Genomic DNA, 27,810 nt, shown 5'->3' on the forward strand with positions numbered 1-27,810 from the left:
TTCTGTCTACTGTCTCCTCCGCCTAGTCTATACTAAACTGGAACTGTTATACCTCCATTCCCTCCACCCCCCCCCCCACCACGGTCTTTTACTAACTGACGTGTCTCACATTTTGGACCTTGGCCTCTCACTAGCCTCCCAACGTGCTAACCGCTCGTGACTGCGAGCAAATGTCTTCGTCACCACAGCAGAAGCCGTACTGATCTCCAGCGCCAGAGCAAACGCAGCAATGTACCCAGCCAGGCGTCGCTTACCGCCGGGTTCATTGCACTGCATGATCCGCAAGCCTTCCTGCTGTGTCGCGTATGGCGTGCCTCCGCCGATTACCCCTACAGGCATGGAGGGGAAATACAGGCTTAACGTTATTGTCTTGGACGCCTGATCGTATTCCGGCGTCAGATGTGCCCACGAAGCATCCGCGACGCACGCCGGATCTTGACCCGTGGCAATGAAAATGGCTGCCAATATATTGGCCGAGTCGATATTGCTGCCATGCTCACCATTCCGAATCCCCGCTTCTTGGGTCGTCTGAATGAAATTATACAACTGTGCGGATGAGCAGCCTAAGACTCGCTCACATGCTGAGTCGGATAGAGCTGTCCAGGCCACGGTCTCGACACCCCGGACAACGGCCACATTCCTCCAAGATGGCTTCTTGTCCGAGGATAGCATGCCTTCTACAAGTGTGTCCACAACCTTATATTCCTTTTCTAGGTTCTTCGACACCCAGTCACAGATCCGATCTGTAGCTATAGTCACCATGTTCTGGCCTGACGCGTCTCCGCAAGCGTAGCTCAGAAGCAGATGGACAGAGCGGCCGATCGTATGCGGTTTTAGGCTCTGTAAGCGAGCATGCTTGCTGGTACTCTCCGCCACTTCCTTGAACGATGCCTGGATGGTAGGCAGCGCGCGCGCAAATCGCAACGCATCTCCGGGATTTTGGAAGCGAAAGACCGGGCAGCGCGTCATGCCCTCCTCCCCCATGTGGACTTCAATACCACCAGAGGCATTGGCAACCTTGCATCCGCGACAGCAGCTGGCGACTACCGCCGCCTCAGTGGTGGCCATGGGCGCCCAGATCTCCTTGTCGGGCCCTGTGGGCGTCCGAATGTGTAGCGGTCCAGCTAATCCAACCGGAACGTGCGTATAGCCGATGAAGTTCTCTATCTTCACCTTGTAGGGGTCTTGATTGTGCCGAGTGATGTGTTCGACCCCGGTGAGGATCTGGCTGATTTGAGCCTTGGTTTTTTCTGAGGGAGGGGCCATGATTCGAGAACTGTATCTTCACGAGCAAAGTGTATTCGGTGTAGATCCAGATGTCGACCGACAGACATCACGCGCGACAAGGTAATCACTACTATATGTATAGATAGAACCATTTGCCTCCATCAAGGTTAACCTTTGCGTAAATCTTGGTTAACCCGGTGCTTAGCATCTGCTTACAGGCATGGGTACCATACTTCCAGGGGCATAGTTGTTTAGTCTTCTCCCAGTCTTGTTTCCGGGCATTCCTCAAAATGACTTACATCACCACTGTAATCCAGAGATATGTCATCTGCACTCATAGATAGAATCATCAACAATCCAAACAGACTACATCTCCATCGCTTAATCCAAGGCCAGAACTCCATCAGATCTGATTATAAACATGGAAATAAGCTTAATCGAAGGAATGAAGTATTCCGTATAATAACACACGATATTCAATGAGATATAATATAGAACAAGGCACATTCGTAATTGATTGCATTCAAAGCATTCAGAGTACGTTCACACCACGGAGACCAAAACTTAGGTAGGCAGAGATAGTACCAAAAGTCCGAATATCCAAACACAACAACCCACCCGCCAGCTGACAACCAAAAGGAATACTTAGTACAGCAATTAGTAGTAAGTTGCATCAGCTCACCAAGGCACCTCTCAAAGCACAGAGCATCCAAATTGAAGGCAACCACTTACTGCATCTCCAGATTGTGGGTCCTGTAAGTTGCCCGACGGACCCATCTGTCACCAAGTGGAGCTGACCACAAAAGTAAGTAGCACTTTTAGTAGATTGTCCCAATGAATCGATTTGGAAGGAAAAGGAAAGCAACCATCATACTTTCAGTTTCTCCGAGCCCTAAGAGAAAAAGAAAAAGGAAGGGGCCAGACAATGAATTATGATTAGGTAATTTCATCCGAGATCGCTCACGTTCGGAAAAGTACGTATTGCCACGAAAAAGAAAAAGAAAATAAAAAGCAATATTCTGAACGAACTGGTGGCGAAGTCTTTGTACTTCGAAAACGCCACCGATAGAGATAATGGAGGGGGAGAACAAAAGCCTTATTGCTGATGTGCAGGAGCAGCACAATACCTCTCGCAGCGACTAATCCTGCACATCACCGGAGTACTCCGTGCCAAGCATTCACCGTAGCCGTGTCAAACCCATCAGAAACTAAGCACAAACTTGATTGATGGTGGTAGTTGCGCCCGAGCGGTGCCCCCCCGCTGTAACTATCTACTTCAAATGTGCATTACGCAGTAGACTAGATCTGCGATAGTCTGGCAATTGCAGTCCGCAGCCCCTTTCCTTATGGATATCCGTATCCCTCGAGCTCAGGCCCTATTACCTCACGGTATGCCCAAGAATAGCCTAGCCCAGCTCTGCTAGCTACTTACTAGTAAGCCGTGTAAGCCCGAATAATCAATTTTTGCATAGTGGCCATCTCGTTATTCTATTATGCGCTATCATGAGTGTCTCTACTGCATGTAATTCCATTGTCTCGATAGACGGATGGCCTTGCTATACACTATGGATCCACTTGATTTCTATCAAGGAATAGGAAGTGGAGTGACAAATCATCATCCCTGCCAGGTACATCATGTGCCACAGAATATCAGTCATCCTTGTTTTGATTCTTTGTCTGCTGTGGTGCGCATATGATAGATAGACCACCACTGCGGCCGGGGGTTTAGGTTTAACTTTCTCAGTAGTTGCTACTAAACTATTTTTTGCTTTGACGATCAAGGGGTTTTATTTGAGTTAGTTAGTCTACCCGCTTGGTTTATTGCAAGATTTGGCGGTAAATTCGTTGAGATTTGTTGCCGAGGTCATTCTAGTTGGTATTCAACTAGATATTCTGAAGGGCCGTTAAGAATAAAGGGGGGTGATTGGGGATCGATAAAGCTCCCCTGTAAGAGAAATAAGGGGGAGGTATGTAAGTGGGTAATAAAATAGGAAATCAAGTGAACGAAGGAAGAAGAAAAGGGTATATGAAGTTGAATAACGAGAAATAAATAACAAAACGTAGAAGAAAGTAAGGGTATAGTTATCCACTCAAGAACTATGCGTCCCCAAAGACCGAGGAATGTCAAACGACTGCATCGGGCGAGTATAGTACTCCGTACTGACTTCGACATTCGTCTCGATTTCCGTATGAGCATAGATCTTCCCGTCCGGTATGATAATCCGTTCCTGACTGTTGTTCCTCCCAATCTGTGTGCCTGTCATAGCGTCTCCATCTTGGGTCTGTAGGATACTCATATCGAATGGATGCTCGCGACCCTTGGAGAAGCCCGATTCCTCTTTTCTCATGTTGCTGCTCGACCATCCGCCGTAGCCGCGGTTCGAGCTGTACTCGCCGATCAAGCGGGGGAGGAAGCGAGACGCAATGGCTTTGAAGGACGGGATGGAGGAGGCCAAGATGCCGACGTTAATCTCGATGGCGGACCAGTACATGGCGCCGCTGATGGCGTAGGTGGAGTCGCTGGAGGTGAGCATCGCGGGGATGTAGGTGATTCGGATGATGGAGGAGATGCAAGCGCTGGATATTGCGAGTAAGCAAAGAAACACATGCTTCACCTCAAAAGTAGCAGACATTATACTACTTACAATAGACCGAGACAGAGGATACCACCGAGGGCCAACTTCTGTTTCTTTGGCATGTGTAGCTTCAAGATGACCCGGATCGGCAGCGAGTAGGTGAGCAGATCGGTCGTAATGTTCAGCGCTGCGTTGGCGAGGTAGAAGACGTTGATTGTTACGCAGCGGCCAGGAATGCTAGTGTTCCAGGCGCGGGCAATGGGATTGCATTGAAACGCAGCTGTCAGAACGAATGAAGTGGCTTGGCAACCCACAACACACATCATGACGAGAGACATGCGCGTGAGTTGCTTGTCACCAAGTCGGGTGTAGAACCAGCAGACGGAGGTTTTGACAAAGCCAAGGGCGGCCAGGTAGAACATCGAACTCAACCAGACGGCCTGGTCATGCCGTCAGCAACGATATCATAAGTGGAAGTTGAAGTGACGTACAAAAGAGTATGTGATAAGACCACTTTGATCCACATCCACCATGTGCTGGCCCATACCATGCTTGACAGCTATACAGTGTCAGTCTCCGTCCTCACATGCGGATATGAGGAATAATCTTACCGACAATGGTAACCGCTGTGAATGCCCATGATAGAAGCTGAGTGAGAGGTCAGCTCAATCGCATCGAACCGGAAACGATCCCCTTACGCAGGCGCCGATAATCAAATCTAGGAGAAATAGTAGGTCAGTCACAAGTCGGACTGCAGCCAAGGAGGGCCGGAACAATATTGACTTACAATCATCCAAGCCCATTCGCTTCAAGACATAGATTCGAGCAAAGAGTCGTAGACAGATGGTCACGAAACTGAGGATTGCGAAACTGATCGCAACACCAGCAATAACTGGACCCTGTGTAGCTGCCATAATGACAGTCCGGACGGACAGAAGAGGACGGGGCGCACAATGCGAGGTAGTAAATGGGGAAAGTCAAAGAACTATTTATCGAGTGCAACACATCAGATGCAGTCGCCATGCAACACACACACCATACACAGAGAAGACAGTCATTTCTAGAAGGGGAACTTCCGAGGGGTTAAAGATTGAGTTGCGATTTAACGGGAGGCAATCTCGCGCATGTGCGCCATCGTGATCATCGCTGCATCGAATGCCCCTGGCAGGGCCTCGGGACTCATTCTTGGACGATCCCAAGCGGTCCGGGTCAAGCTCGCATGTTGGAGAAACTGGAGTCTGATGGACAATGGCGTTTCCCAAAAAGGGAAACCCGTGAGGGAAAATTTCAGACGGTACCAAGAGTTGGCTAGCGACTCTGGAAGAACGGAAGGAAAAAGCAATGTCTCGCGCGAGTAGCGACCAAGAATCGGGGACTCCAGTGACGGTTCGTAGCCCACATCTTGGGCCATGGAGTAGTAGTCCGGATGCACTGGCCGACTCCGCTTGTCGAATCTGATACAGAAAATGTGTTGTTGAACCTATCGCTCCACGGCTAATCGGGGGTGCCACTAGGGTGTTAGTCGCTGTCTACTGAGTGGTCATCGGCGACAAGAATAGCAGTTGGGGCACGATCGTCACTGAAGATGGGTCATATTTCCGGGGGAGATTCCGATGCTCGCAAGAAGTGGATCAAATTTTTGGTTAATTATCTGTACTTTTGTTGCCGAGATTGCCACCACGTTCTCATAATAATAGTCGGTGTTAACATGAACAGTGATTGCGACAACCTCATTCCAAGATGTACGATGGCAGCCAGTTAAGTCAGGCCGCCACCAGCACCGATGTGACAGGATAATGTCTGTCTGCAAGACACGGGAGGACTGGATGGAATGGAAGGAAGTAGATTCCGGCACTATTCGCACCGTAAACGACCGGTGTCTGAAAGGCAGGAGAATCGCAGCCGGCTTTGCTCCAACCGGATTAGGGCCTTGACTGATAGTCGCCCTGAGCGCAAATGCTGACCCACTCCACTGGGGATGGACCCGTCCAGACAATCCTGGACGGCGAGTCCACTGCTCAAAAAGGTGGTCTACACCGGGTAAAGGGCGTCGTGCCTCCAAATGTCTGCGAAGACGATGTGCGCAGGATCAAATCCTGGTGGCTTGGGAGACCTTCTGGGGAGTGTAGGGCATTTCTTTATTGGGCGCCCTGGCACGCGGAAGCCTGTACTACTGAATATTTACTGTAGCTCGGTCAATAGATCCAAAAGATAGAAATCACCCCTTAAAACTTATTTGGTTCTTCAAGGCAGCCAAGTTATGTACAAGTTAACCAGGTGTGGGTTTGGTGAAAGGAGTTCTTTTCTCAGCTGGTTCATTGACTCATGCTGGTGTTCGAAGAGCGAATGAAATTGACGGGGAATGGTTTTAGTGAGTAGCTTCGGGTACGGACCTCGGGCTATCGGCCGTGCTCCCGATCCAGCTGTCGCAATCACCAATTTCTGTCGATTCAACGGTGACAATCTACGTTGAAATTCCATGTGAGATGGGTGGATGGAAAGTGGGTTAGTAAGTAGATAGGAGGACCTTGCTACTCCTCCCATCCAAGCCGTCAAAGCAGCCCCTACAGGCCGTGTACAAGTCCGCCACCCATAGCGACATTGGTATCAAAAGTGATATATCAACAGGCGCAATGTTGCTATTCTCAGCTGAAGGTATTCCTAATTCTCAGTCTCTCAAAAATTCCGACAGTTGCAGAAGCAGTCAATAGTGTCTTGTGGCTAAAAGACCGACTTTAGACATAACGAAGTGCGCCATTAGTGCGGCCTAGGACTCCATGGGCAAGCCGACACTAAGCCAGCCATTTCTCCTGGAAATCCTGGAAGCCTTCCTGCCATACTTGCTTCGGCGGTTCTGGGCCTGTTTTGACACCTCCTCTGCAACTTACAAAGGGTGTAATCATTTTATTTTTCCTGGAGCCATGGATGGAGTGCCGATCGCGGCCCAGCTCCAGGCCGGCGTCAGAGTTAGTCTCCGTTAGGGCCTGCTAGGGGGATGTCTGTGGGTGAATCTGGCCTCTCACGTCGCCTTCCCCAGTGGACCGCAATTTAATTGCTGTTAGCACAAAGTACTTTGTCGAACACGTCGAGAAACGACATTTTTGGGTTTTTCTTTGTTTGTGGGATCCGGCGGTATCCCGATAGTTTGATTGATGGACAGAAAATGAATGGATTGGGGATAAGTATATATAGCAAGAACGGCACTCAACAAACTGGCACGGAAAAAATGGTCCCTTTCATCAAACTAGAAATGGTTCCATGGTCTTGATGTCGGGACATGACTATTTCAGTAGCAGTCTCTGACAAACTTCGAGCCTGGCAAGTGTCAACTGCTCCCCGAGAGCTTAACTACGGCCAATAATGGCTCATCGCGACTCGGCAAGCCCACTCCATCAGAGACACTAGGAGCCGTTGGAGGTCCTAAACCCTCGGCCGCGCATTCTTCCCTGCTCATGACTCTTCACTTTGTCCCCGCACCACTAAGGTACGTTGTCGCTGCTCTGACGGACTAGACTGGTCATCGTCTGTCGGCACTGGGGGTTGTTCTTCGAGTGACGCTTGTCAATGGCTCCAGTCTGGTTGGATCGACACTCCGGTCATATTGTCTACCCTCCCAAAGCAGTAGCCTCAATGGTGTTCTTCTCGGATCCAGTCCCGGTACATGATTAGATGGCGCACCACCGCTTCTTCAGTGGTACCACTACGAGGCTAACTGATTCGTCGTCTGGCCACATTTACGTAGGAGAGAGGAGCCTGATGTCGGTGCTGGACCTAGGGCGGGCCTAAGTCCAAAGCTCCCCTCCAACGGCTGTCGATGATCATGTTTTAAGAGCTTGGGGTCGCTTCCCAGTGAATTTTGTTGTCATCTATCCGCTCGCCGACTACAAAAGCAAAAATAATAATGGGTGTGGGTGAAGATCTCCTCTCCAAGGTCACGGCGACCAACGTGATCCTGGGTCTGGTCACCTATGTGGTCCTTCAATTCGTGTACCAGATCGTTTATTACCACTTTTTCCATCCGTTGGCGAAATTTCCTGGTCCATTCTGGGGCGGCGTCACCCGACTCTGGATTGCATGGCATAATCTGCGCGAGACTGAACTGCAGACAGTATACGATCTCACCAAGAAATATGGTACGCTAAATCATCGTACTACCTGGATAACAAATTGCGAAAGGAATCAAGCCTGACTTAGAGGTTTACAGGCCCCGTAGTCCGCATCACACCCACGCTCCTGCTTGTCAGCGACCCCAAGAAGCTCCCCGACATCTACCATCGCAATGCCGACAAAACGGGACACTACATCACCGGGTCTTTCGGCGAGACCGAGTCTCTGTTCAACATGCGCTCTCACAAGACGCATGCGGCATTCCGGAAGCACATTGCCGGCCCAGTACGCTCAATTCGACCCTCTAGTTCTCTTCAGAGCCCACTCGACTGATACCTGCACAGTACAGCTTTAGCAACGTCAAGCGCATGGAGCCGCTCCTCGATGCCCACATTGAGCATTGGCTACAGAAAATCGACGAGAGGTTCGCCCGCACGGGCGCTGGTTTCGACTTCTCATGGTGGGCAGTGTGAGTGCCGTGCCATTCTTGGACCCTCCACTTCATCCCGCAGGTCTTACTAACATCTCCCCAGCTATATGGCATACGACATTATCAGCGAGGTCGGCTTCGGTGCGCCCTTCGGTTTTGTCGAGCAAGGGCAAGACGTCGGCGGTCTGGTACAAGGCTTTCACGATGGCCTCCCAGCATTCGGTCTTCTGGCGCGTCTCCACCCCTTCACCAGCTGGATGAAGACGACCTTCATGAAGAAGTACCTAGTTGCGACTCCCCAGGATGACTCGGGTATCGGAGTCCTAATGCGCTTTCGCGACCGACTCATCGACCAGCGCCTGCGCGATCTCGAAGAAAAGAAGGACATCGGCCGGATCGATCTTCTCCAGACCTTCCTCGAGGCCCGCACCGAAGAGGGCAAGCCCCTAGACATGGAGTATATCCGGGCAGAGGTCCTTTTGGTTCTTCTTGCTGGTGCCGACACCACCGGAACTGTCTTTCAAGCGCTGGTATATAACCTCATGACCCACACAGAGGTGTACGAGCGCATGATGGCCGAGATCGATGATGCTGCCCGAAAGGGCCTCATCAGTCCAATGGCCCAGTACCAAGAGATTGTCGAGCACTTACCTTACTATGCCGCGTGTGTCCGCGAGACCTTGCGCCTGAACCCCTCCGCGCCAAACCTCTTCCCTCGATATGTTTCCGAACCGGGTATCGATCTTTATGGCCAGTTCGCGCCCGCAGGCACGGAGATCTCGTCTAACCCATGGATCGTCCACCGCGATCAGGAGGTGTTTGGCGCTGATGCGAATGTGTTCAACCCAGAGCGTTGGCTGGACGCGGAGCGTGCCAAGCTCATGAACAAATATATGTTTACTTTTGGTTACGGGACGCGAGTATGTTTGGGCAAGGATATTGCCATGATGGAGCTGTTCAAGGGTCCTTTGCAGGTTTGTACCTCCCCATCCCAAACCTCACAATCTCTCAAATTCATTCGTTGTCTGATTCACTGGGATACAGCTCTTCCGCAATTTCAAGCTTCACTCTATTGCCGGCAAACCTTCCGCGCATTTTGTGATCAAGGGAGGCGTGGGATTCTGGCGTGATATGTGGGTAACGGTTGACAAGCGGGGGGGCGTGAAGGCGATGTAGCTGTTTCAATTCGTCTAATACCAATCTTCTCACCTTGGTTCTCTTTTAATACTGGCTGTTGTTCCCTCTATTAATTCATGGCGGGCTTGCGTCCGGGGTTGTGTAGTCGTAATCACCATGACTAAAATCGAGTACTAAAGTTGGCTCAAATCTCGGCCTCCGCGATATATATCTTAGACTACATTAGAGGAGGAGTGACTGGATATAGACCAGTAGTCTCAATGATAGTAATACTAGAAAGAGGATTAGCGAGATGATGGGGTATTCAAGAAGTTTAAGTTCTTACTATTTATGTCAGGCTGCCACTATGCTACTACTGAGTAAGATAAAAAATGTCTACGGATTGCCAAAAGTCTCTTACATAGATTCAGACTTGCCTGCTGGTAGTATTTATATAGACATCAGGCTGTGGTGTTGGAAACAGAATCGTTCGTTTTACATGGCTGTCAGTGAGTGGTGTGAGTTATGCTGAAGAAAAGATCATAGTTGTCTTCGGAAGCCTGTATACTAAACATCTGGCACCATTGAAAGCTTGACTAGATTTGAATCATACACTTCATTAATCAATCGATCTATGATTGGCTGATACATTCATCATGAACTATTATATTCCATGTTCTGTATAATAGCCAGTGACCTAATTGATCACACCACCACCATCGTCAGCATTATCTAGAGTCTCTTTACACTTATATGACACTACCAGACCAGAATGGAAATGGAAAATGTCTATCTACAACATTATCCCCATCCCCCTCACCCTCTCAAATGCCCCAAACCACGACGTTCTCGTATCCATCTCCTCATCAAATCCAATCTCCCTCGCCCTCCCTAAATCAAACGGGCGATCGAAATCCATCAATCTCAGACTCCCCATTCTGGCACCCGTATTATGCATACTGCGATAAATCACCTCCTCTTTCACCCCTTCCTTCTCACTACACAATTGTCTCAGTTTCTCCCAGTTCAGGTCCATGTACTCCGTCGGGTGCAGGGAACCCTCCTCGGGCCCCACACCTTCCAACCCGAAATACGATGCCAGGATTGGCCATCGCTCGGACCATGCGACGGGGCGTGCGCTGTCCGCGATATTGAATGCTCTGGTATGGACCTTCTCGCGCGGTTGGAGGGAAGCGTGGATGCAGAACCGCGCGATTATGTCTTGGTTGGAGTCGGTTGATTGGAGGGTCCAGGTTGTGCTGTTGCCGGGGAAGGGAACGCGGGCGTTGGGGCCTTCGAGGGCGCGGTAGAGGGAGAGGTAGATGCCCATTGTTTGAGCCATGCAGTTTGCATTGCCGAAGGGGGCGAGGCCGACCTTTTCATGGGTTTTCGGTTAGCGTGTTGGGGGGGGCAGGGGAAGTGGTGGAAGGGGGTGGCGACGTACTATCACGTCCGGACGGACTTCACACCATGACCAGGTCTTTCCGATGCAGAGTTCATGCAGAAGGTCGACTTCGTGGTAGTAGAAGAGGTCTTTGGCGTATTCGGCTGGCACGCGGGGGAGGTCTTCCTTCAGGGGTATTTGGTTTCGGAAGGGGAATTTGTCGAGGAGGTAGACGCCGTATGCCTGTTGGATATGATGGTTGTTGTTAGCTTCATGCACCTGAAACTCATGTGTCTCTAATATAGAAATGCAGGTGACATACCTTTGTTCCAGTAATAAGAGTAACAAAAGACAATCTTGGAGAGAGAGTCTCCAACGTCTGTACAGCAGCTCGAAGCATCTCCTTATTCAGTCGACATTCTTCGGCGGGGACATCGCTGGCACGATATGCTGCACAGATATCGAAACCCACACGATTAGACGCACTAACATAATATATATGCATGCAATGAGGAAGGCGCCTACATACCTGCATAGTACACGTGGCTGATCGTATCAACAGATGAGATCTTCTCCGCCAGGGTCTTCTTCAGCGCTGCATCATCGCCCGCCAGGAGGTCCACGCCGGAGACAATCTGGAGACGATCATCTGTTGGCCACTGGGCGTCCCCGGCTGTGAATGCACGGTTCGCAACCGCTGTTACCCTGCTGAATGTACCTGGGGCTGGGTAGTCGGTAAGTAGCTGGTTGACTAGGGCCCAGCCGTTGATGCCTGAACAGCCGAACACGATAGCATGGTGTCCTTGGGAGGGTTGGGACTGCTGCATGATGAGTCCAGCGAGAGGAGTAACCTGGGGCCTAAATTGTGTCTCGGGAAGGACTCATCAGGGAGACAGCACACGGCTCCATGGATCAAGGACTAAAGGGTCTGGTCTGATTCCAGGGGATGCCATGATGGCTCCCAATTTACCCAGATACCCTGGCCCAGTGCAGAACGCTGTACACCTCGGACTGCTGTCCAGGCCAATCGGTTAATTGCTTCTTAGCTTACCTCTATTATGCCTATGGGAAACCGCGGACTGGCATCAATCCATCATGGTGGGGACAAACAACGGACTCGTGGCGCCGCGATACCGCATGTCGGCCAGAATCCGCCACGCTAAACGCTCCGGGGAGATACGCCGCGGCGTAGTAAAGGCCCAATAGAGTGACACTGACTTATTAGGTCATTGGTGGCGTCAGAATGAGACGGATCGCGTTAGCAGGGATCTTTTCGCTTACTATGTCGTCGACTGCACTACGGCCCTCGGATGCGAACATGGGGTTTCTGATTGGTTATAAACTGGCTTACAGAAGCGGACACGTCCAGCATAAATGATCCCTTGAGTGAACAGAGAAACTGCGGGTTTGGTGGGTCGATAATTTTGTCTGGCGCGCGGAATAAGGATAAGCACAGATGACATCTGATACAAGGAACATGAGGTCTTACCAGGTACTACCGGAAAAGGCAAAACCGGAGAGAAGGCGTGCGATTCAAATATACAGCTTCAGCCTTTGTGAGAGAAAATGGTTTGATAGATAGACTACGAGCCAAGACGCTTGTAGTCAGTTACTAAATAGCTTTAATCAACTTGGCTTCCCCTGCCCTCGTGGCTTGGCATCCCACGGCTGGCTCCTGCGATTTCTCGGGGATTTATGGTCAGCCGAGACAAGCCCGCTCTAGGGCCACCATACTTGGTTTGGATATAGTTGAGGGAAGCGAAGGATTCGATTGTTTATCCTTTCTGATCATTGTTGGGGAAGGGGGTGGCTGGCGGAAGACAGATTTCTTATTTCTATTCATCGGGTAAAACACCCCCTCATTCTTGAGCAGATTATCTCCGATGTCCATGCAACAACACCTACAGGGGCAAACAGCGCCCTGGGGCGCTTTACCAAGACACAGCAGGTCTAGGGAAGCCTGTTCGTGGCCTCAGCGGTGCTTGGGCTAGCCAACTAGTCACTTTGGCCAACGCATATGCGACACCGGTAGAAAACCGACAGCATGCTCGTTGCCTCAGCAAGTAAAGGATGCTTGATCCTGGGCGTTTCTATTGGACTCGGAGGTCGTGGAAGCTAAAAGCACCACGCTAAGTGGGCCATTTCGATATTAAGCTTGAAATTGCTTGCCCCGCGGATCAGTGGAAAGACAATCCGTCGATTCACGAGCTTCAAACTTATCATTGAGAGGGCTCGAGAAAACCCTACTTGAATGATATCTTAATCCGATTTCATAGAGCTTACTGGCAGCCAGCCCATCGTATGAACCAAATATCTCTTTGCTCTCCCACCAGGGATTACATTATATTTTCCACCAGGGTCACCTTCCCCGGAAGTCGTCCGCGGGTTCGACTCGCATGGTTGATGGTTTTTTCCTTCTCGGGGAAACCTTTCCGAATGGGCCCACATCACATGCCCTAAAGACGACCTCAGCGCTAAGATTCAATGGCTTCTCGACATTAACCCTTGGTCGCGGTCACGCATGGTGCCATTAGAGCTAGTTACGTTGATCGATGAGTGCGTGTGCTAACTTAGTAATTGGTCCGCACACACAACATTGTTCCGTCCATTGCAGGTAATGACGAACCCGATAGTTTGAGATCACAATTTTATAGACATTATAGATAATATAAGAAATCTGTAGAGAAATAATCGAACTATACCACATATCAATCACTTTCATTTACACTCACATCCGTGGTGACTTGAATGCCTTCATGAGCCCCGATAATCCGCTCCTCTGAGCCATTGCGACTAGCTTCAACATCGGCCCGGCTCTGCCCCGTCATAGTATTCAGTTTGATACTCTGGTGTCCAATAATGGATCGCCCATTATTGGTCCGACGCGTCGATGTCCCATACATCTTCGACCGACCGGTCGAGTCGCCCTTGCTGGAAAGCCCGAGTAGCCGTTGTAAAGCAGGAAAGCGGAAGCTAATGAGCGATTTAAAAGAAGGGATGCAGGCGATGAAGATGGCCACAGCCACTTCGACACTAGACCAATTGAGAGTATTGACAAGTGTCCCTGTTCATGTAGCAAATGGGTCATTAGCCGCAGCACACGCAAGGGTCCAACGGGAGGGGCAACACACAGGTGTGGTCCTCAGAAAAATTGCTTATGTACGTCGCTCGAATTATACTCGTCACGGAGACCCTATAAATCGCGGTTATTCGTAACCCCTAGGTGGTTTCCAGCTAAGGGGAACCAGCATACAGCACACCCAATCCAAACATCATCACCAGCCCGGCTCGTTTGCCTAATGTCATATTCAATTGCATCACTTTCGGAAGAGGGAGAGCGAAGAGCGCTAGATCAGTAGCCAAGCGGATCCCGAAGGAGATGTAGTAGAAGGCCGTCAGAGATAAACATTGGCCTTTGACGTTGCCGCTAGCATCCCATGCTTTGTGTATCGGTGAGCATTGGAAAATCACGACGAATGTTTCCTCGATTGTTTCAGCGACAAGGAGGCCCATGAGACTCCAGCAAGCAATTCGAAACGCCTTTCCAGGGAAGATCTGCAGGTAAAGGAGGCAGAATGAGACCTTGACGGTGCCGAGGGCGAGAAGATACGCAATCATGCTGACAAAGTCGAGCTGTAATTCAATGAGAATTCAATCAGCACATGAACAGTCTCGTTTCTTTAGTGTATTTTTAACCTTTAGAAACATTTCCAGCTTCTCCGAGCTATGTATCGTCGCAATGTGTTTTCCGTAGCCATATCGGGTCACTGTCGGAGGAGACCTGTCAACTCTATTCATTGGTGTATGAATTTGATTCATGGCGGCTTACTCCAGATACACACAAAGCACAGGACGAAAGTGAAGATCTTGAGCAATCAAGTGTCAGTAACTGGGAGAGCATGAGCGAATTCAGCAGGGCCAGGAAGCGTACCCAGCTGGCCACACATAAAACATCATCAAAGTTTATCCCTGAGAGGTAGCGAAGTCGGACGAACAGACGGACTGAAAGCCCAGCGGTCGCAATTACGAGAAGAACGGTGTTGCAGGCAATAATTGACGACACTCGAGATGCCTTCAAGTCGACTGGAGGGTCAGTCGACGACGCCTCCTTCCATACGACTTCCATGGAAGGGTGTCTAGGTGGCTCGGCGAGAACGAAAGAAGGACGAGGGAAGTCGCAGTCCGGTTCAGATTCCAGAGAGCCTACATTTGCGGGGGCATTTCGAAACGTTATGTCTTCAGATACATTATTAGTGCTAGGTGCAGGATGCAGGATTCAGGATGCTGGTATGGGATTTCGCCGAGCGACCCGTCTCGAGGTTTCGGTTGGCTAAATGAGGAGAGACCACAATTCATGGACATTAATCCTCTGGAGACGATCTGAGCAATGCTGGTCCTGGCCATATGGTAAAGAACAATTTACGTGCTCCACCCGCTCCCAAGGACGGAAATGCTAGTTATCCAACTAATATGGCGCCGTGACACCGTCGGACTCCACGAACGCACTAGGCAGGGATCACAAAGTGCCCTAATTTCACCCCTCTCGAATCGGACTTTTTCAGATGGTTTGATGCCCTCGACTGGGTCCAGGCCAGTCGTTCCCATTCCGATTCGTCATGGCTTCAATTCTGCGCTGGCGTCTGCTGCTTTATCCGCAATTTCTCTTCCCACGTTTTAACCGGCTTTTCTTTTAATTCTATCCCCCTGTCTCCTTCCTTTCCTCATTCTTTTTCGCAGGTCCGCTTCCGCCAGTGATTTTTCTAAGGCAGGATAATGGACCAAAAAAATGTCGGTGAGCTAACGGCCACCCCTGTCGACTTAGATGAACTGCCGGCCGGATACTACTGCAGTAAGAACTTTGTCGGCTCTCTCATTGCCGTGTGTTTGATGGCCATCAGTCTCTACCTGGGCTATGTCTTACCAGTCAGTCTCTCCATTTATTACTACAGCAAGCCTGTCGCTGACTATCAAATAGGTAAACAGCTTGAGCGCTATTAATGCTGACCTAGGTAAGTTGATCCCCCCTCTAAAGCTGGACTACCTGGAATTATCAGCCAACAGTTGCTGACTGCTGTTTTGTTACTTGCAGGGCCGGACCCCAGTTACAGCTTGATCTCGACCGTTTTCACACTAATCTCCGGAGTATGAGCATCTTCCTTTTGTTAAAATATGCTCCATCCAAGTATAAAGACTTGCTAAGCACACTTTAGGTTGGCCTCCTACTAGTTGGTCGCTTAGGAGACCTCTTTGGTCGCCGATACATCCTGATTGGAGGGCAACTCCTCGGCCTCATCGGCGCCATAGTCTGTGCAACAGCTAAAACCGTTCCCACTGTCATCGGGGGCAGTGTCCTCTGCGGTCTGGCTGCTGCAGTGCAACTAACTTTCAGCTTCGTGATCGCTGAGCTGGTCCCCAACCGTGCTCGTCCGGTTGTCAACGCCGGCATCTTCGTCACAACGCTGCCATTCTCTGCGTTCGGTTCTCTGATCGCAGATCTGTTCATCGCCAACACCGCCCGCTCCTGGCGCTGGACCTACTACCTGAACATCATCACCTGTGGTCTGTCTATCATTCTGCTAGTTTTGTTCTACTTCCCTCCTGGCTGGGATGCCAAGCGCGGAAATGAGAGCCGCGTCGATGGTCTCAAGAAATTCGACTACATTGGCTTTCTCCTGTACGCCGGCGGATTGATCCTAGTCCTGCTTGGCCTTTGTGAGTCTCCATTTCAGCTCTTACTTGGTTCTTGCAAAATGCTAACCCGATTTTCTATCAGCATGGGGTGGCACATCGTATGCTTGGCACTCAGCCCATGTCGTTGCTGTTCTGGTCATCGGATTCGTCTGCTTGCTTGCTTTTGCTTTATATGGTACGTGAGCCAGCCATGTACCGCAGACTACTTAGTAGACTGACTCACTCCCTTCCCAATCAACAGAAATCTTCGTTCCCTTGCAGCAGCCCCTCCTCCCCATGTCCTTACTCCGAAACCGTGGATACGCCGGTGCGGTGTGCTCGGCCCTAGTAGGAAACATGGTCTACTTCTCCATGAGGTATGCTTATATCCCCAATCGCCTTGATGTCAATCTAATGACAAACCATTACAGTCTCCTCTGGCCAACAGCCATCACTGCCCTCTACACCACCGATACCATCAAAACTGGCTGGCTCTCAGTGAGTGACCCTCCCCTATCACCCCCAAGACCACCACCTCCCCTCTAACCGCATCCCACACACAGATCTCCACTGGCACCGGCGTCATTGTCGGCGAAGTCGCTGCCGGCATCCTAATGAAACCCGTGGGATACACAAAATACCAACTGATCATAACCACTCTAATGATCACCGCATTCTCGGGCGCCTTGGCATCCATTAACCAATACCGCCAGGCATACGGTATCGCAGTACGCTTATCCTCATGTCGTCCCCTCCTCACAATGTTACTAAGATAGATGAAATAGTTCACCGCCATCGGCGGCTTCTGGGTCGGCTACCTCGAACTGATCACTATAATCATGTGCCCATTGTACTGCTCACCCCAAGACATCGGCCTTGCAAGCGGCTTCCTCGGTTCCGCAAAGCAAGTCGCCGGCACCATCGCCACCGCCATCTACGTCGCCATCCTGGACAACCGCATCGCGGTGGACTTGCCGCGCGATGTATCTGCCACCGCGGTGAATGCTGGCCTGCCTTCATCGTCACTGACGGATCTGCTTGAGGCGGTGTCGGCGGGGACGACGGCCGCGTATGACGCTGTCCCCGGCATGACGGCGAGTATTCTGGGGAAGGTCACAGAGGCGGTGAAGACCGCGTATTCGCAGTCGTTTCGCACCGTGTTTTTGGCGAGTATTGCGTTTGGTGGATTGTCTGTGATTGCGGCGTGTTTTGCCGAGGGGGTGGATGCGAGGTTTACAAAGGATGTGGCGGCGAAGTTGAGGGGTGTGGATGGGGATGGGAAGGGAGGGAGTGAGGAGAAGTTGAAAGATGGAGGTGAGGTTTAGATGTGTATGTGGGTACTATATTTGGCATGATATATTTGGGTCATATTCACGAGCTTGAATAATAATTTCTTTGATCACTGGTTGACTATAGAGGGGGCTAATCGTATGCTGAAAAATCATGTAATTCACTAATAGATGGCTGTCTATATTACAACACTGCGTTGTGTGTATATATCCGAGGTCGGTATAAACAAGGGAAAGGAAATAAGCTGTTCACGATCGTAAAGAAATTCAGACATTATGTGGTTGAACAGAGACGAAGCACGCCAGCACGGATGCCGAATAGGCAAGCCAGATTTGGCCGAGCTCGAAGGGGTAGGTAGGTAGGTGTTATAATCGGCAGGGCGAGACGTGGAAACAAGATAAGGGATAAACTGAAAATGAAAATGCACCGTGAAGTTGGGGAATACCAATGGAATGAAGAAATTCGAAGGAAAACCGACCAACTCCAGGGTAAATCAAAAAAGAAAAGGAAGTAAGAAAGAATCACACAAAGGTGACAGATAACTTCACAGAAGGCATCAAAAATCGAAAGTAGATGATGAGAAAGTTGCTGAATAGCTTTTGGTCAAATCGCAACGAGTCGGGAGTGGTGTGTATGTATATCGACAGTTTTCGGGGGTGAAGAGAAGAAGCAGGGGAGGGGGCCTCGGACTCTTATCTATACAGGGTATGTCGAGGGGTCGCTTCGGCTTTTAAGTGGACTGTGAGGCATTTGAGGTTCCATGCTAGTGGAATCAACGGCTAGAAGTTGGCTCGAGAAAGCTGATTGGTCTCGACTGGTGCTCTCGGAAGACTCGCGGCGCTGGAGTCCAAAGGCCACGCTGCTCGCGTTGGCGCTGGTCACTTGGCTGCCCAGGTTGGTTGGCGCACCTTGGGCATCGACTAACGGTGCAACAGGTGTCGAGTCCGCCGTGCGGTCAACTCCATTAGGCACGGGGTAGTCGCGCGTGACATGGGGCTGAGGAGTATGGCCTCCGTCCGAGGGAATGGTCGAGGCTTCACTGTCCGATGAAGCTGCCAGCTTGGTGACACCGGGTGGCACGTAGGCTTCGTACTTCTTCAGATGATCGAATTGGCCCAGGATGACTTGTTCACGGACAATGTCGACATCCAGGGGGAAGTAGACCTTCTGGATACACTTGATGACGAATCGTGGGATAAGACACATTACCACGGTCAGAAGGAGGACCACCCAAAATGACAGGGCACCATAAACCTGGCGAGCGGCGCCATAGAATGTCAATGATGACTCAAAGGATGAATAAACACCAGTCCAGAAGAAGATCAACAGTGAACTGATCGCATTAATCAAGCTGGAGAGCCAATCCCATCGGTACATGTTCATCATCACGTAGGTGTTGCTAGCAACCACAGCACAGGTGGCGACTAGCACACCCACGCGATACCGGTCATCGATGCTGAGTCCGTTTTCTGTTTGGAAATTGGCCACCGAGTACAGCCTGTACGGCATGAAGAAACAGATGATAGATTGGTAAAATCCGTCGAACATGTAGATCCTGATCAACCGTTAGCTTGGTTTCGAGACCGCAGACTTGGGACATAGCAGCCAGACTCACCAGAACTTCAACTGCGTCCACTCCTTACGCTCAATACCCCGCATGTAGAGTTGCGGTACGGCCAGAGACACCCTATCATCGACATCCTGATCGAAGATTCCCATGAAAATGACGGGTAGGGAGGTGAAGGCAACGTTCACCAGGGTAATATACGTGTATTCGAAGAGGTAGGAGCCATCGAAGTTGTCATAAATCGAATACCAGAATAACGCGAACGTCCACACCAAATTCTAGATCAAAGTTAGCGTCAGAGCTCTTAGCCAAGCTAGGAACCGCCGTTCGCTCCAACGGGAACCGGAAGGGTTGCTTACCTTGTAGAAGAAATTGGCCGTTGTCTCACCCAGCCGCCGATACGACCATCGTCCATGAACGAGAATGAGACGCTGTAAGAACCGGAACTGACCAATGGCGTAATCGGCACACATGACTGCCTGACGACCTTCCTCTCCTGCAATACCTACACCAACATCCGCTTTTTGGATCATGGCGACATCGTTGGCGCCATCTCCAATCGACAAAGCCATGATGTTCAAACCAGTCTTGACCATATCAACAACCGCCGCTTTTTGGGCGGGACTGACACGGCAACAAAGGACGGACTTGCAGCGCCGGCAAAGCAACAGGAATTTCTGCCTCAGGGCATCGTCCAGCATCAAACGAAGACAGTCCCCATCGAGGACAAGGGCATGGGTCGATGGGGGTGGCGAGTGGTCCTGGCGTGCCGCGGCTAATTCCTCGTCCGAGCCAGTAATTCCGAACTGTTCGAGTTTGCTGTCCAGCTCCTTGGCAGCCATATCAGAATCCGGAGCACTCAATACCATGATATCCATGTCGTTGTTCAGAAGGTTGCAGGAGTAACCGATATTGATGGCCGTTTCGACCTTATCACCTGTCAAGACCCAGAGCTTGATACCGGCGTCAGCCAACAAAGAGATGGTATCGGGCACACCATCCTGCAGCCGATCTTCAATTGCCGTGCCACCCAGGAGCATCAGATCCTGTTCAATGATACCTGCGACCTCATCCAGTTTCTCTTCACGATCCACAATGGCTGCTGCTGCCACGTCGTGCTTAAGACTCCACTCGCGGTAGAATTCCTCGTCGAGAATACGTTCTGCCACGCAGAGCACACGGAGACCTTCTTGAGCGAAGGTCTCAAGATGCTGTGAGGTGACATCCCTCAACTGCCGTTGTTGACCAGGAGCCAAGCGAGAGTAAATGACCGTGTCAGCGCCCTTACACAACAGACGGATGGTTCCGTCCGGCATCTGAACGATGACACTCATTCTCTTACGCGTCGAGTTGAACTCCAAGATGTTCAGAATCCTATAACTGCGTTCTTCGCCCATGATGTTAACAAGGAGCCTATCTCCCGAGCGACCCATCGCTGTGAACCCACAGTCTCGAGCAGTAGCCACCAAGGCAGCCTCATCGGGAGACTGGGCTTTGAACTCAATTTGCGGGGGGTCACCCGGAATCCGTTCCGTAACCACTGTGTGGCACAAAGCCAGCGCGGCCATGAAACTCTCGACAGCCTGCTTCTGGGCATCACCGGACGCACCCCCTAGGTCCGCTGCGTACTGAGGCGAGACAAAGGTCAGATTTTCGTCCTTGAGATATGGGTTGTCGTGCAGTTGACGCAGTCGCTGCAGCATTTCCACGCGACCGTCGCTGATACGTTGGCGAGCCTTGGCAGCTTCCTCCTCCACATTCAACAACCCTTGTCGTCTCTGCATTCCCAATTGGGCCTCAGTATAGGCCTCACCGTATGCGACGCCGTTGACCGTACATTTCTTGAACTCCATGACGTTTTGCGTCAAAGTACCTGTTTTATCCGAGAAGATATACTCGATCTGCCCGATGTCATCTGATATGTTCCAGGCCTTTGGGACGCAAGACATCTGAAGCCGCTCGTAATACATGTGCTGGTCAAAGAATATAAAGAGCGCTTGGATCCAGCGCACGATTTCCAGTGAGATGTACAAGGCAATGGGAACCAAGTTCTGAAAGAGAACCACACCCACCCAGAAGGCAACGACACCCTCCACGGCGGGGGATCCACCATAAGAGCCGTATTCAAAGAAAGTTAAGGACGCGTCATCCAGTCCCCAGGCAAAACCGTTGATAAAACCGGATATCAAGCACATGATAAAGAGGATCGCAAAGTTGTAAAGAACGTTCCAGTTCATGTTACGTGCCATTTGTGGTCGCTTAGTCGGAGTGATACCCTGATTCAGCATGATCTTTGATTCCGAACCGGTGAACAAGGCCACACCCAACGCCCACTCTGTGTTCTGAAGGCTGCAGCCACGGAGGAGAATATTGTTTATGGTGATGGGCTCTACCCGTTCCTGGGGCGGCGCCTCGGGGTCGTCTTGTTGGTTATAGTAAATGGCACCGCTGAAAGAATAGAGATTCGCATGCGGGGGAGGGCTTTCTATAACGAATTCCGCTCTTTCACAATCGCGAGCATTCCGTACTGCGCGACCACAGTTAAGGGCATGGCGAACCTTCAAATTGGTCTCCCCGTCCAGGTTTTTGGTTTCCACATAGCAGGCACCGTCTGGGTCAGAGGTTGAGAGAATCACCATGTCCGCGGGAATCTGGTCACCGTTGTATAGCCGCACAAAGTCACCGACGTTGACATCCTTCCAATGTTGACGCTTAAAGCGAGCCTGCCCGGAAGCAGTCTTGGTCGGATTGAGGATGTTGCCCTTGACGCGGTCCGAGGCCGCATTTCTGCCGGAATGATCTGCATGATCCGGCCAATCTCCAGAAGCACGGGCATCGAGGGACACGGCCCTCAACTCAATCGGCGAGGTGGGTTCCACGGATGGCCGGGCATCCGCCATCTCAACATCTCCCGCCACGTCTTTGTCGACGGACTTGCGGCGCACGAGCTTTTTCATGGCACGGTAAGTGAATACGGTGGTCCGAGTACAGGCCTTTTTGAACTTCCGCCAGGCGGACACATTGTCAAGGGTGACATTGACATTGTGCCAATCGGTCAGACGGTAAACCGGGGAATTGTTGAGTTCGTTATCGGATACCGTTCGCCTCCAGTCCTCGATAGCATCTTTGATCGAAGTGACCACGACGATAATTATCAGGGGAACAGCACTCAGGCCCGGGTCGGCATCTCCGAAGATGGAGAAACACTGCAGAATGATGACGAATAAGAAGTAAAGATTAGCGATGTTGTGGAACTGCAACCACAAGTTCTTCGGGATGAACGTCAATGGCGTGTAGATAGAAGTGCGAATCTTGTTGCGGGGATAAACGTTCTTCAGATTGCCTTCCTCGTCCCGCTCGCTGTCCGGGATGGGAAGGTTAAAGTAGACTTTCCGCGACGAAGCTGTTTCTGTTTCATTGCTTTCTGGCCCTGCGGTTGCTGCATCAGTTATGTTGTTCCGCGTATTACGACGGTTGCCCCGTTCCAGGATGGAGACTCTCTTCCGAAGACCGCTGGCGGCGGTCATGCGTTTTGTCGCCCATCGTGCGCGCTTGGTGGATTTGGCTTCCTGGTCGGGAATCGGAGGAACCTCGTCGGAGGCCCGACTCAGTTCCTCGTCCCCTTTCCCTTGTATGGGATCCATTTACAATGGGTTAAATTCCCGGACTATGTTCAGCGGCGAGCGGCAATCATCGGATCGGTTAGGACGGAGGGACCCTGCGTGAGGCGGCCACGCAGGCCTTCGGGGAGCAGCAATCGCAGCCGCGCAGCTAATTGACCGGATGCCGAAGGATAGCGGATTTAAGACAGGGAGCAGAAATTCGTCGCGATAGTCTGCTCCAGACCCGGTCGCTTCTTCGAACCTGACGAACGGCGGGGAGGACAGGCGGGGGGCAAATGTCGTTCGCGAGATCGCAACGATCGGAGGGTTCGGCGAGAGTAGCAGAAAACCAAGTGTAGCGGAGCTGGCAGGGTAGATCAAGGGCGGACGGGGCTTGACGCGCGTATCGGGAGTGGGTGAGCGACGCGGGAGGTATCGAGGGGCAGTCGAGCGTCAGCAACAGTAAGATGCCAGGAGGTGGAATGCGGAGGGAGGTGGAGGGAGTCAAAAGAGACAGGATGGCTGGCAGAAAGGCCGGGGCTGGAAGGGAAGGAGGAGGCAGTGAGAGTAATACTACTAGTAGTGAGAAGAACTACTAACTAACTAGTCAGTAGAGTGAGGAGGCGAGCTCAAGCCTGAGCCGGGACTGACCGGCGACGGGCCCCAATTCGTGGATGCCGCACTGAGGCAACCCGTCCACTAATCCCCATTGAGCCACTCACAAGCCTCCATCTGGTTAGTACGGGCGCTGACTCAGTCCTTCCCCCGGTCGGCTTAGTTAAGCTGAAGGGGCTTCTTCGGCTTTTCTCTCGCCTTCTGCCTTTAGCTTCTACTCAATTTGGCTCGGATTTTAAGGTTTTCCTTCCCATCTTCCGCTATCCGTTCTGTTCTCGGAGTCGGGGTGCCGGAGTCAAGTAGGGTCAAAAGGATGAAAAAAAGGTTTGGCTCCAGTGGCGGTTTCCTTGTACCCTGGATCCGCAAGGCTGGGTCGACGTCGATTTTGCTGCTGACGGCTTGCTTAGTAGTATTAGCAAGTCACCAACACGAGGTACTATCCAGCATCCGTCCAGTGCTACTGTAAATTGCGTTGCCCCTCTGGACGACGGGGCAGTGTGCTGCTTATCAATCCGGAAAGGACCATCTTGCCTCATTCAGTATTCTCTTGCGCGGAATATCCGCCGTCATAATATTAATGCAACATTTATCCAGTACTAGTTATTGCTTTCGCTTAGCCAGCTCGGATCCGAACCGATGATCACTTTCTCAATGCAATAATTCATGATTGCTGCTCTGGGAGAGAAGGCTGCCTATATTATAATACTACTAGTAGTCATACTAATCACACTAATGCAATGTATCTCCATGGGAATTGGATGTGCCTTGCGCTCAGGGCAGCAGGGTTGATGTGGTAATCTGCAGTTGCATTGAAAGAGTAGTAGTCATCTAAATATATACTCTCGGCGAGGAGTTGTCACAGCCGCATAGGGATAAAGGGAGTACTACTAAGCTGATGGAGACTACTAGTAAGCATCACTATTAGACTCTGTTGACTGGAGATAGAATGTTCTCCTTAGCAAAAGTAAAATAATATTATAATTATTAGCCAACGTCAATAGTTGTTCTCCATAGCAGCTGCATATTTCGGGGCCTCTAGTCATGCGTTTCAGCTGACCGCTTACTTTTATAGTACATTCTGCCGCAAAAATATATGCAAGTACAACAGGCAGTTTGAAGCAACGCTTGAAAATTTAGATTAATGTGCTGTTCCTGCAGACGTACTAGATAATCATCAATCGCCTGAATCAAAAGCACCCTATTAGGTTTGAGGGCTTTCCAGCTTGCTTCTTTAGACAATTTTTTCACCAATTGCGAGCAACAGTAACAATCATGAAACTGCAGGAAGAACTAGCACACCGCCTACCGACCGACATCATCATTGTTTACTCTTATTCCCATCGTCCACTCTTCCCCCCCTCCCCCCTCCTTCTCTCACTTCCACTGTCCAGCATCTTCAATTCCCTTGGCAACCTTCCGGGCTCCATCTTCCACACCGCTGCCCACACTCCCCAGTGCATCGCCAACAGGCTTCCCCGCGCTCCCTGTGGCGCCGGTGATGGTATCGCCGATACCTCGCCCCGCGGCGCCTGTCACCCCGCCAACAGTGCGAGAGACGCCGCCGACCGCGTTGCCGAGGGTCGATGTGACGAATTTGGCCGCGCCAGTCACTCCGGAATCCTGATTTCCAAAAGGCATGTTCACTGCGGTCTGCTAGATATTTCAACTGGTGATGGTTTATTTGCTGTACGCAGAATCTGACAAGTATCTGCTGGTGGAGCTTATGGCTCAGTAATCAATCTCTACGGGAGTGGGTCTGACTGGTCTGACTACATACCTCAGAAGCTGTCACGTTCAGATGGGCAGCAACTCGCAATGATGTGCATCTATGACCGGATATGCCAGATGGCATCGCGAAGATATACTGTCTAACTAGTCTAACTGCTACCTGCTAACCAACTAACCTAGGTGCAGTGACCCATGACGTCAGTGGAGTCTCGGATGCACTGCTGTTTCCATTCCTTCCCGCGTGCTTTCTGGACGCGCGTCCACGACCCATCCCACAGATATTGGACTCTTGAACAAACCAGAAGCACAAAAAGGGATCAAACGAACAGCTTACACTTCTAGGGCAGTCTGCCACTCTTCGTGGTAATAGTACGACGAAGTGGAAATTGAAGACGCCTCCGTCGACCCGCCGCATAATACTTGTTTACCGAGCCATTTCGAGGATCTGCAGCACACCAGCTCTGTCCGGCAGGTTCCCTTTTTCTGCCAAGACGTCGGTCAAAGTCATATCGGCAATCTTGTGCAACTGCTCGTCACTGGTCACGTTGACCTCGGACAGCCGGGATGGCATCCCCAGGAGTTGCACAAATCGCAACATAGCGTCAGCGGCTTCAGTCTCCTGGAACCCCAACACCGAGTTGAAGATGTCGAGAATTATCTCCTGAGCAGCCGCGGTTTGAGGCTTGGTGTATCGCAACGTCGCGGGTAAGATGATGCAACTCTACACACAAAACGTGAAAAGGTTAGTCGACTGCCTGTCCACAATTGGTGGCTCTCTCGGATTTAGTTACCGTTACTCCTGAACATGCGTAGAACGGTTAGTGGCTTTCTACTTTCCGCAGCTTGAAGTGGTTTCTGGATCACTTACCATGCTGCACACCAGCGACACTTCCCTGTTGTGCAGAATTCGGTGGTTAGTAGTCTTTATCGCAGTACAGTCAATGTAGATGCGCCACCAAAGAGCAGACTCACAAGTTGATGGCCGATCGCATGGCTTGGCCCCATATGAATCTTCCATTGAATGAAGGGCAGAAGAGCGTCTCGTGAGCCGCGCTGACATTCCGAAATGCCTTTGAGCAATTCCTCTTCATCATGCTTTTCCTGACCGGTGTGATAATCCTTGAGACCCCGGATCAGGATTGGCAGCGCTTTCTTGATGTGCTCCGTGGCTTCCTCGTGGCACTCAGGATTGCACAGTGTCTCCACGAAATGATCCACAGCCCGCACACCCGACGCCAGCCACAGGTGTGAGGGCATGGTACTGGCGATCCGCGGGTCCATCAGGATCAAGCTCGGGGATCCCTCGGGATGCACAAAGTGCTGTTTCTTGCCCTGAGCATTGGTGCCGCTGGCATAGTGGTTCCACTCCCCAGCGCTGAGACTGGTCGGCACGCAGATGAGCTTGGTGGTGGGTGCTTTGATCCCGTCGGGGCCAGCCAGACCGTAAACCTGATCGACCAGGGCTTCCATATCGTCAGTGCCGAAGCCGGCTGGGAGAGTCGCACTGAGCATGACGGCGATCTTGCATGCGTCGGAGTAGGAACCGGACCCGATAGAGATGACGGCCTGAATGCCCTGTGACTGAATGGTATGGGCAATATCCATGATGTCTCGGTACGGGGAGTGACTTCCCACTCCCGTTTTCTTTTGTAGCACACAATGGGATAGCCGAGCCTCCAAGTCTTTGATCATGGACGTTTTGGTATCGAGGGTTGTGCTCACGACTAGTAGGATGCGAGACGCTCCCCATTCCTCCAAGGCGGCCGGAACATCGTCCAGGTAGGAGGCCTCAAAAATGGCATCGTGGCCCTCGCGACCGTCTAGGTCGAGTTGCTTGATCCTCTGTCGCATGGTCTGGGCGCGTGAACTTGGTTGAAGAGGTGGTCGACGAATTGATTCTATTGGGGACGAGTAGTACGACGGCAAAGCTTGGATAGGTACTAGTTCTGACACGTCTGGATGAACATAAACCGGATGCTACGCGGGGTACAAGTAATCGGCAATTTCCTGTGTGCAGCCGCTAGTCTAGTAGACAGTCAGACTGGACTGAACTAATCCATACGAGGTTACTAACGATGGATGCTCCCGGGAGGCCAAGCCTCAAGGTATCGATCGGAGACACTGGTTGGAGGTACTGGTACAACACATGGCCGTGGTGCAAATTGATGCACGCTTAGAAAAGATGCTTCACTGTCTCAGGTTTCAGGCTTCAGGGCTCAGCAATCCTGGAAACCGCAAGATGATGCAGTGCATGCTGGATGGCAAATGCATCACAATCCTTATCGCTTATCGGACCGCCTTTGCCGATGAGGACCGGCTGGGAATAACATCATAACTTCACCCCTACCACCGCCAGTGATCGCTCCAATGAGCGCCTCCAAGTACCACCCATTCGTAGGAAGACAGCCTGATTTTAGCTCAATGTCTAGACCCTGAATCTGGTGGATAAGAAGCCTGCAGATTTCTAATCATTCTAAGCACCGGATGGATCTGGGGAA

The 27,810-nt window shown here is 51.1% G+C and overlaps 9 protein-coding genes across 9 annotated transcripts; 2 read left to right on the plus strand and 7 right to left on the minus strand.

Annotated features, from left to right (window-relative positions):
* Positions 1 to 105: 105 nt before the first annotated feature.
* On the minus strand, positions 106 to 1,266 carry AtWU_11154 (hydroxymethylglutaryl-CoA reductase; the record flags this gene model as incomplete). Its single annotated transcript, XM_035506256.1, has 1 exon — positions 106 to 1,266. One exon carries the CDS (start codon positions 1,264 to 1,266, stop codon positions 106 to 108), a length of 1,161 nt encoding a protein of 386 aa, XP_035362149.1.
* Positions 1,267 to 3,317: 2,051 nt separating this feature from the next.
* On the minus strand, positions 3,318 to 4,717 carry AtWU_11155 (putative integral membrane protein Pth11-like; the record flags this gene model as incomplete). The annotated part of the gene is made up of 6 exons (XM_035506257.1): positions 3,318 to 3,804; positions 3,873 to 4,243; positions 4,295 to 4,362; positions 4,415 to 4,451; positions 4,502 to 4,521; positions 4,591 to 4,717. 6 exons carry the CDS (start codon positions 4,715 to 4,717, stop codon positions 3,318 to 3,320), a joined length of 1,110 nt encoding a protein of 369 aa, XP_035362150.1.
* A 2,987-nt stretch (positions 4,718 to 7,704) lies between these two features.
* AtWU_11156 (cytochrome P450) lies at positions 7,705 to 9,516 on the plus strand (the record flags this gene model as incomplete). The annotated part of the gene is made up of 5 exons (XM_035506258.1): positions 7,705 to 7,936; positions 8,008 to 8,195; positions 8,255 to 8,379; positions 8,444 to 9,314; positions 9,385 to 9,516. The coding sequence occupies 5 exons, from the start codon at positions 7,705 to 7,707 to the stop codon at positions 9,514 to 9,516; spliced, it is 1,548 nt and encodes a 515-aa protein (XP_035362151.1).
* A 733-nt stretch (positions 9,517 to 10,249) lies between these two features.
* On the minus strand, positions 10,250 to 11,667 carry AtWU_11157 (SDR family oxidoreductase; the record flags this gene model as incomplete). The annotated part of the gene is made up of 4 exons (XM_035506259.1): positions 10,250 to 10,831; positions 10,901 to 11,083; positions 11,163 to 11,290; positions 11,370 to 11,667. The coding sequence occupies 4 exons, from the start codon at positions 11,665 to 11,667 to the stop codon at positions 10,250 to 10,252; spliced, it is 1,191 nt and encodes a 396-aa protein (XP_035362152.1).
* A 1,881-nt stretch (positions 11,668 to 13,548) lies between these two features.
* AtWU_11158 (uncharacterized protein) lies at positions 13,549 to 14,966 on the minus strand (the record flags this gene model as incomplete). The annotated part of the gene is made up of 6 exons (XM_035506260.1): positions 13,549 to 13,904; positions 13,972 to 14,033; positions 14,094 to 14,473; positions 14,537 to 14,607; positions 14,670 to 14,706; positions 14,772 to 14,966. 6 exons carry the CDS (start codon positions 14,964 to 14,966, stop codon positions 13,549 to 13,551), a joined length of 1,101 nt encoding a protein of 366 aa, XP_035362153.1.
* A 647-nt stretch (positions 14,967 to 15,613) lies between these two features.
* Positions 15,614 to 17,835, plus strand: AtWU_11159 (trichothecene efflux pump; the record flags this gene model as incomplete). The annotated part of the gene is made up of 9 exons (XM_035506261.1): positions 15,614 to 15,763; positions 15,816 to 15,849; positions 15,930 to 15,982; positions 16,051 to 16,552; positions 16,614 to 16,706; positions 16,773 to 16,887; positions 16,942 to 17,008; positions 17,074 to 17,238; positions 17,296 to 17,835. 9 exons carry the CDS (start codon positions 15,614 to 15,616, stop codon positions 17,833 to 17,835), a joined length of 1,719 nt encoding a protein of 572 aa, XP_035362154.1.
* A 661-nt stretch (positions 17,836 to 18,496) lies between these two features.
* Positions 18,497 to 23,011, minus strand: AtWU_11160 (phospholipid-translocating P-type ATPase domain-containing protein; the record flags this gene model as incomplete). The annotated part of the gene is made up of 3 exons (XM_035506262.1): positions 18,497 to 19,355; positions 19,416 to 19,645; positions 19,727 to 23,011. The coding sequence occupies 3 exons, from the start codon at positions 23,009 to 23,011 to the stop codon at positions 18,497 to 18,499; spliced, it is 4,374 nt and encodes a 1,457-aa protein (XP_035362155.1).
* Positions 23,012 to 24,958: 1,947 nt separating this feature from the next.
* On the minus strand, positions 24,959 to 25,222 carry AtWU_11161 (uncharacterized protein; the record flags this gene model as incomplete). Its single annotated transcript, XM_035506263.1, has 1 exon — positions 24,959 to 25,222. One exon carries the CDS (start codon positions 25,220 to 25,222, stop codon positions 24,959 to 24,961), a length of 264 nt encoding a protein of 87 aa, XP_035362156.1.
* Positions 25,223 to 25,736: 514 nt separating this feature from the next.
* On the minus strand, positions 25,737 to 27,163 carry AtWU_11162 (iron-containing alcohol dehydrogenase; the record flags this gene model as incomplete). The annotated part of the gene is made up of 4 exons (XM_035506264.1): positions 25,737 to 26,033; positions 26,104 to 26,111; positions 26,181 to 26,205; positions 26,285 to 27,163. The coding sequence occupies 4 exons, from the start codon at positions 27,161 to 27,163 to the stop codon at positions 25,737 to 25,739; spliced, it is 1,209 nt and encodes a 402-aa protein (XP_035362157.1).
* Positions 27,164 to 27,810: the final 647 nt, after the last annotated feature.

Source organism: Aspergillus tubingensis (assembly GCF_013340325.1).
Source record: "Aspergillus tubingensis WU-2223L DNA, scaffold_15, whole genome shotgun sequence".
In the NCBI taxonomy this organism is placed as follows: domain Eukaryota; kingdom Fungi; phylum Ascomycota; class Eurotiomycetes; order Eurotiales; family Aspergillaceae; genus Aspergillus; species Aspergillus tubingensis.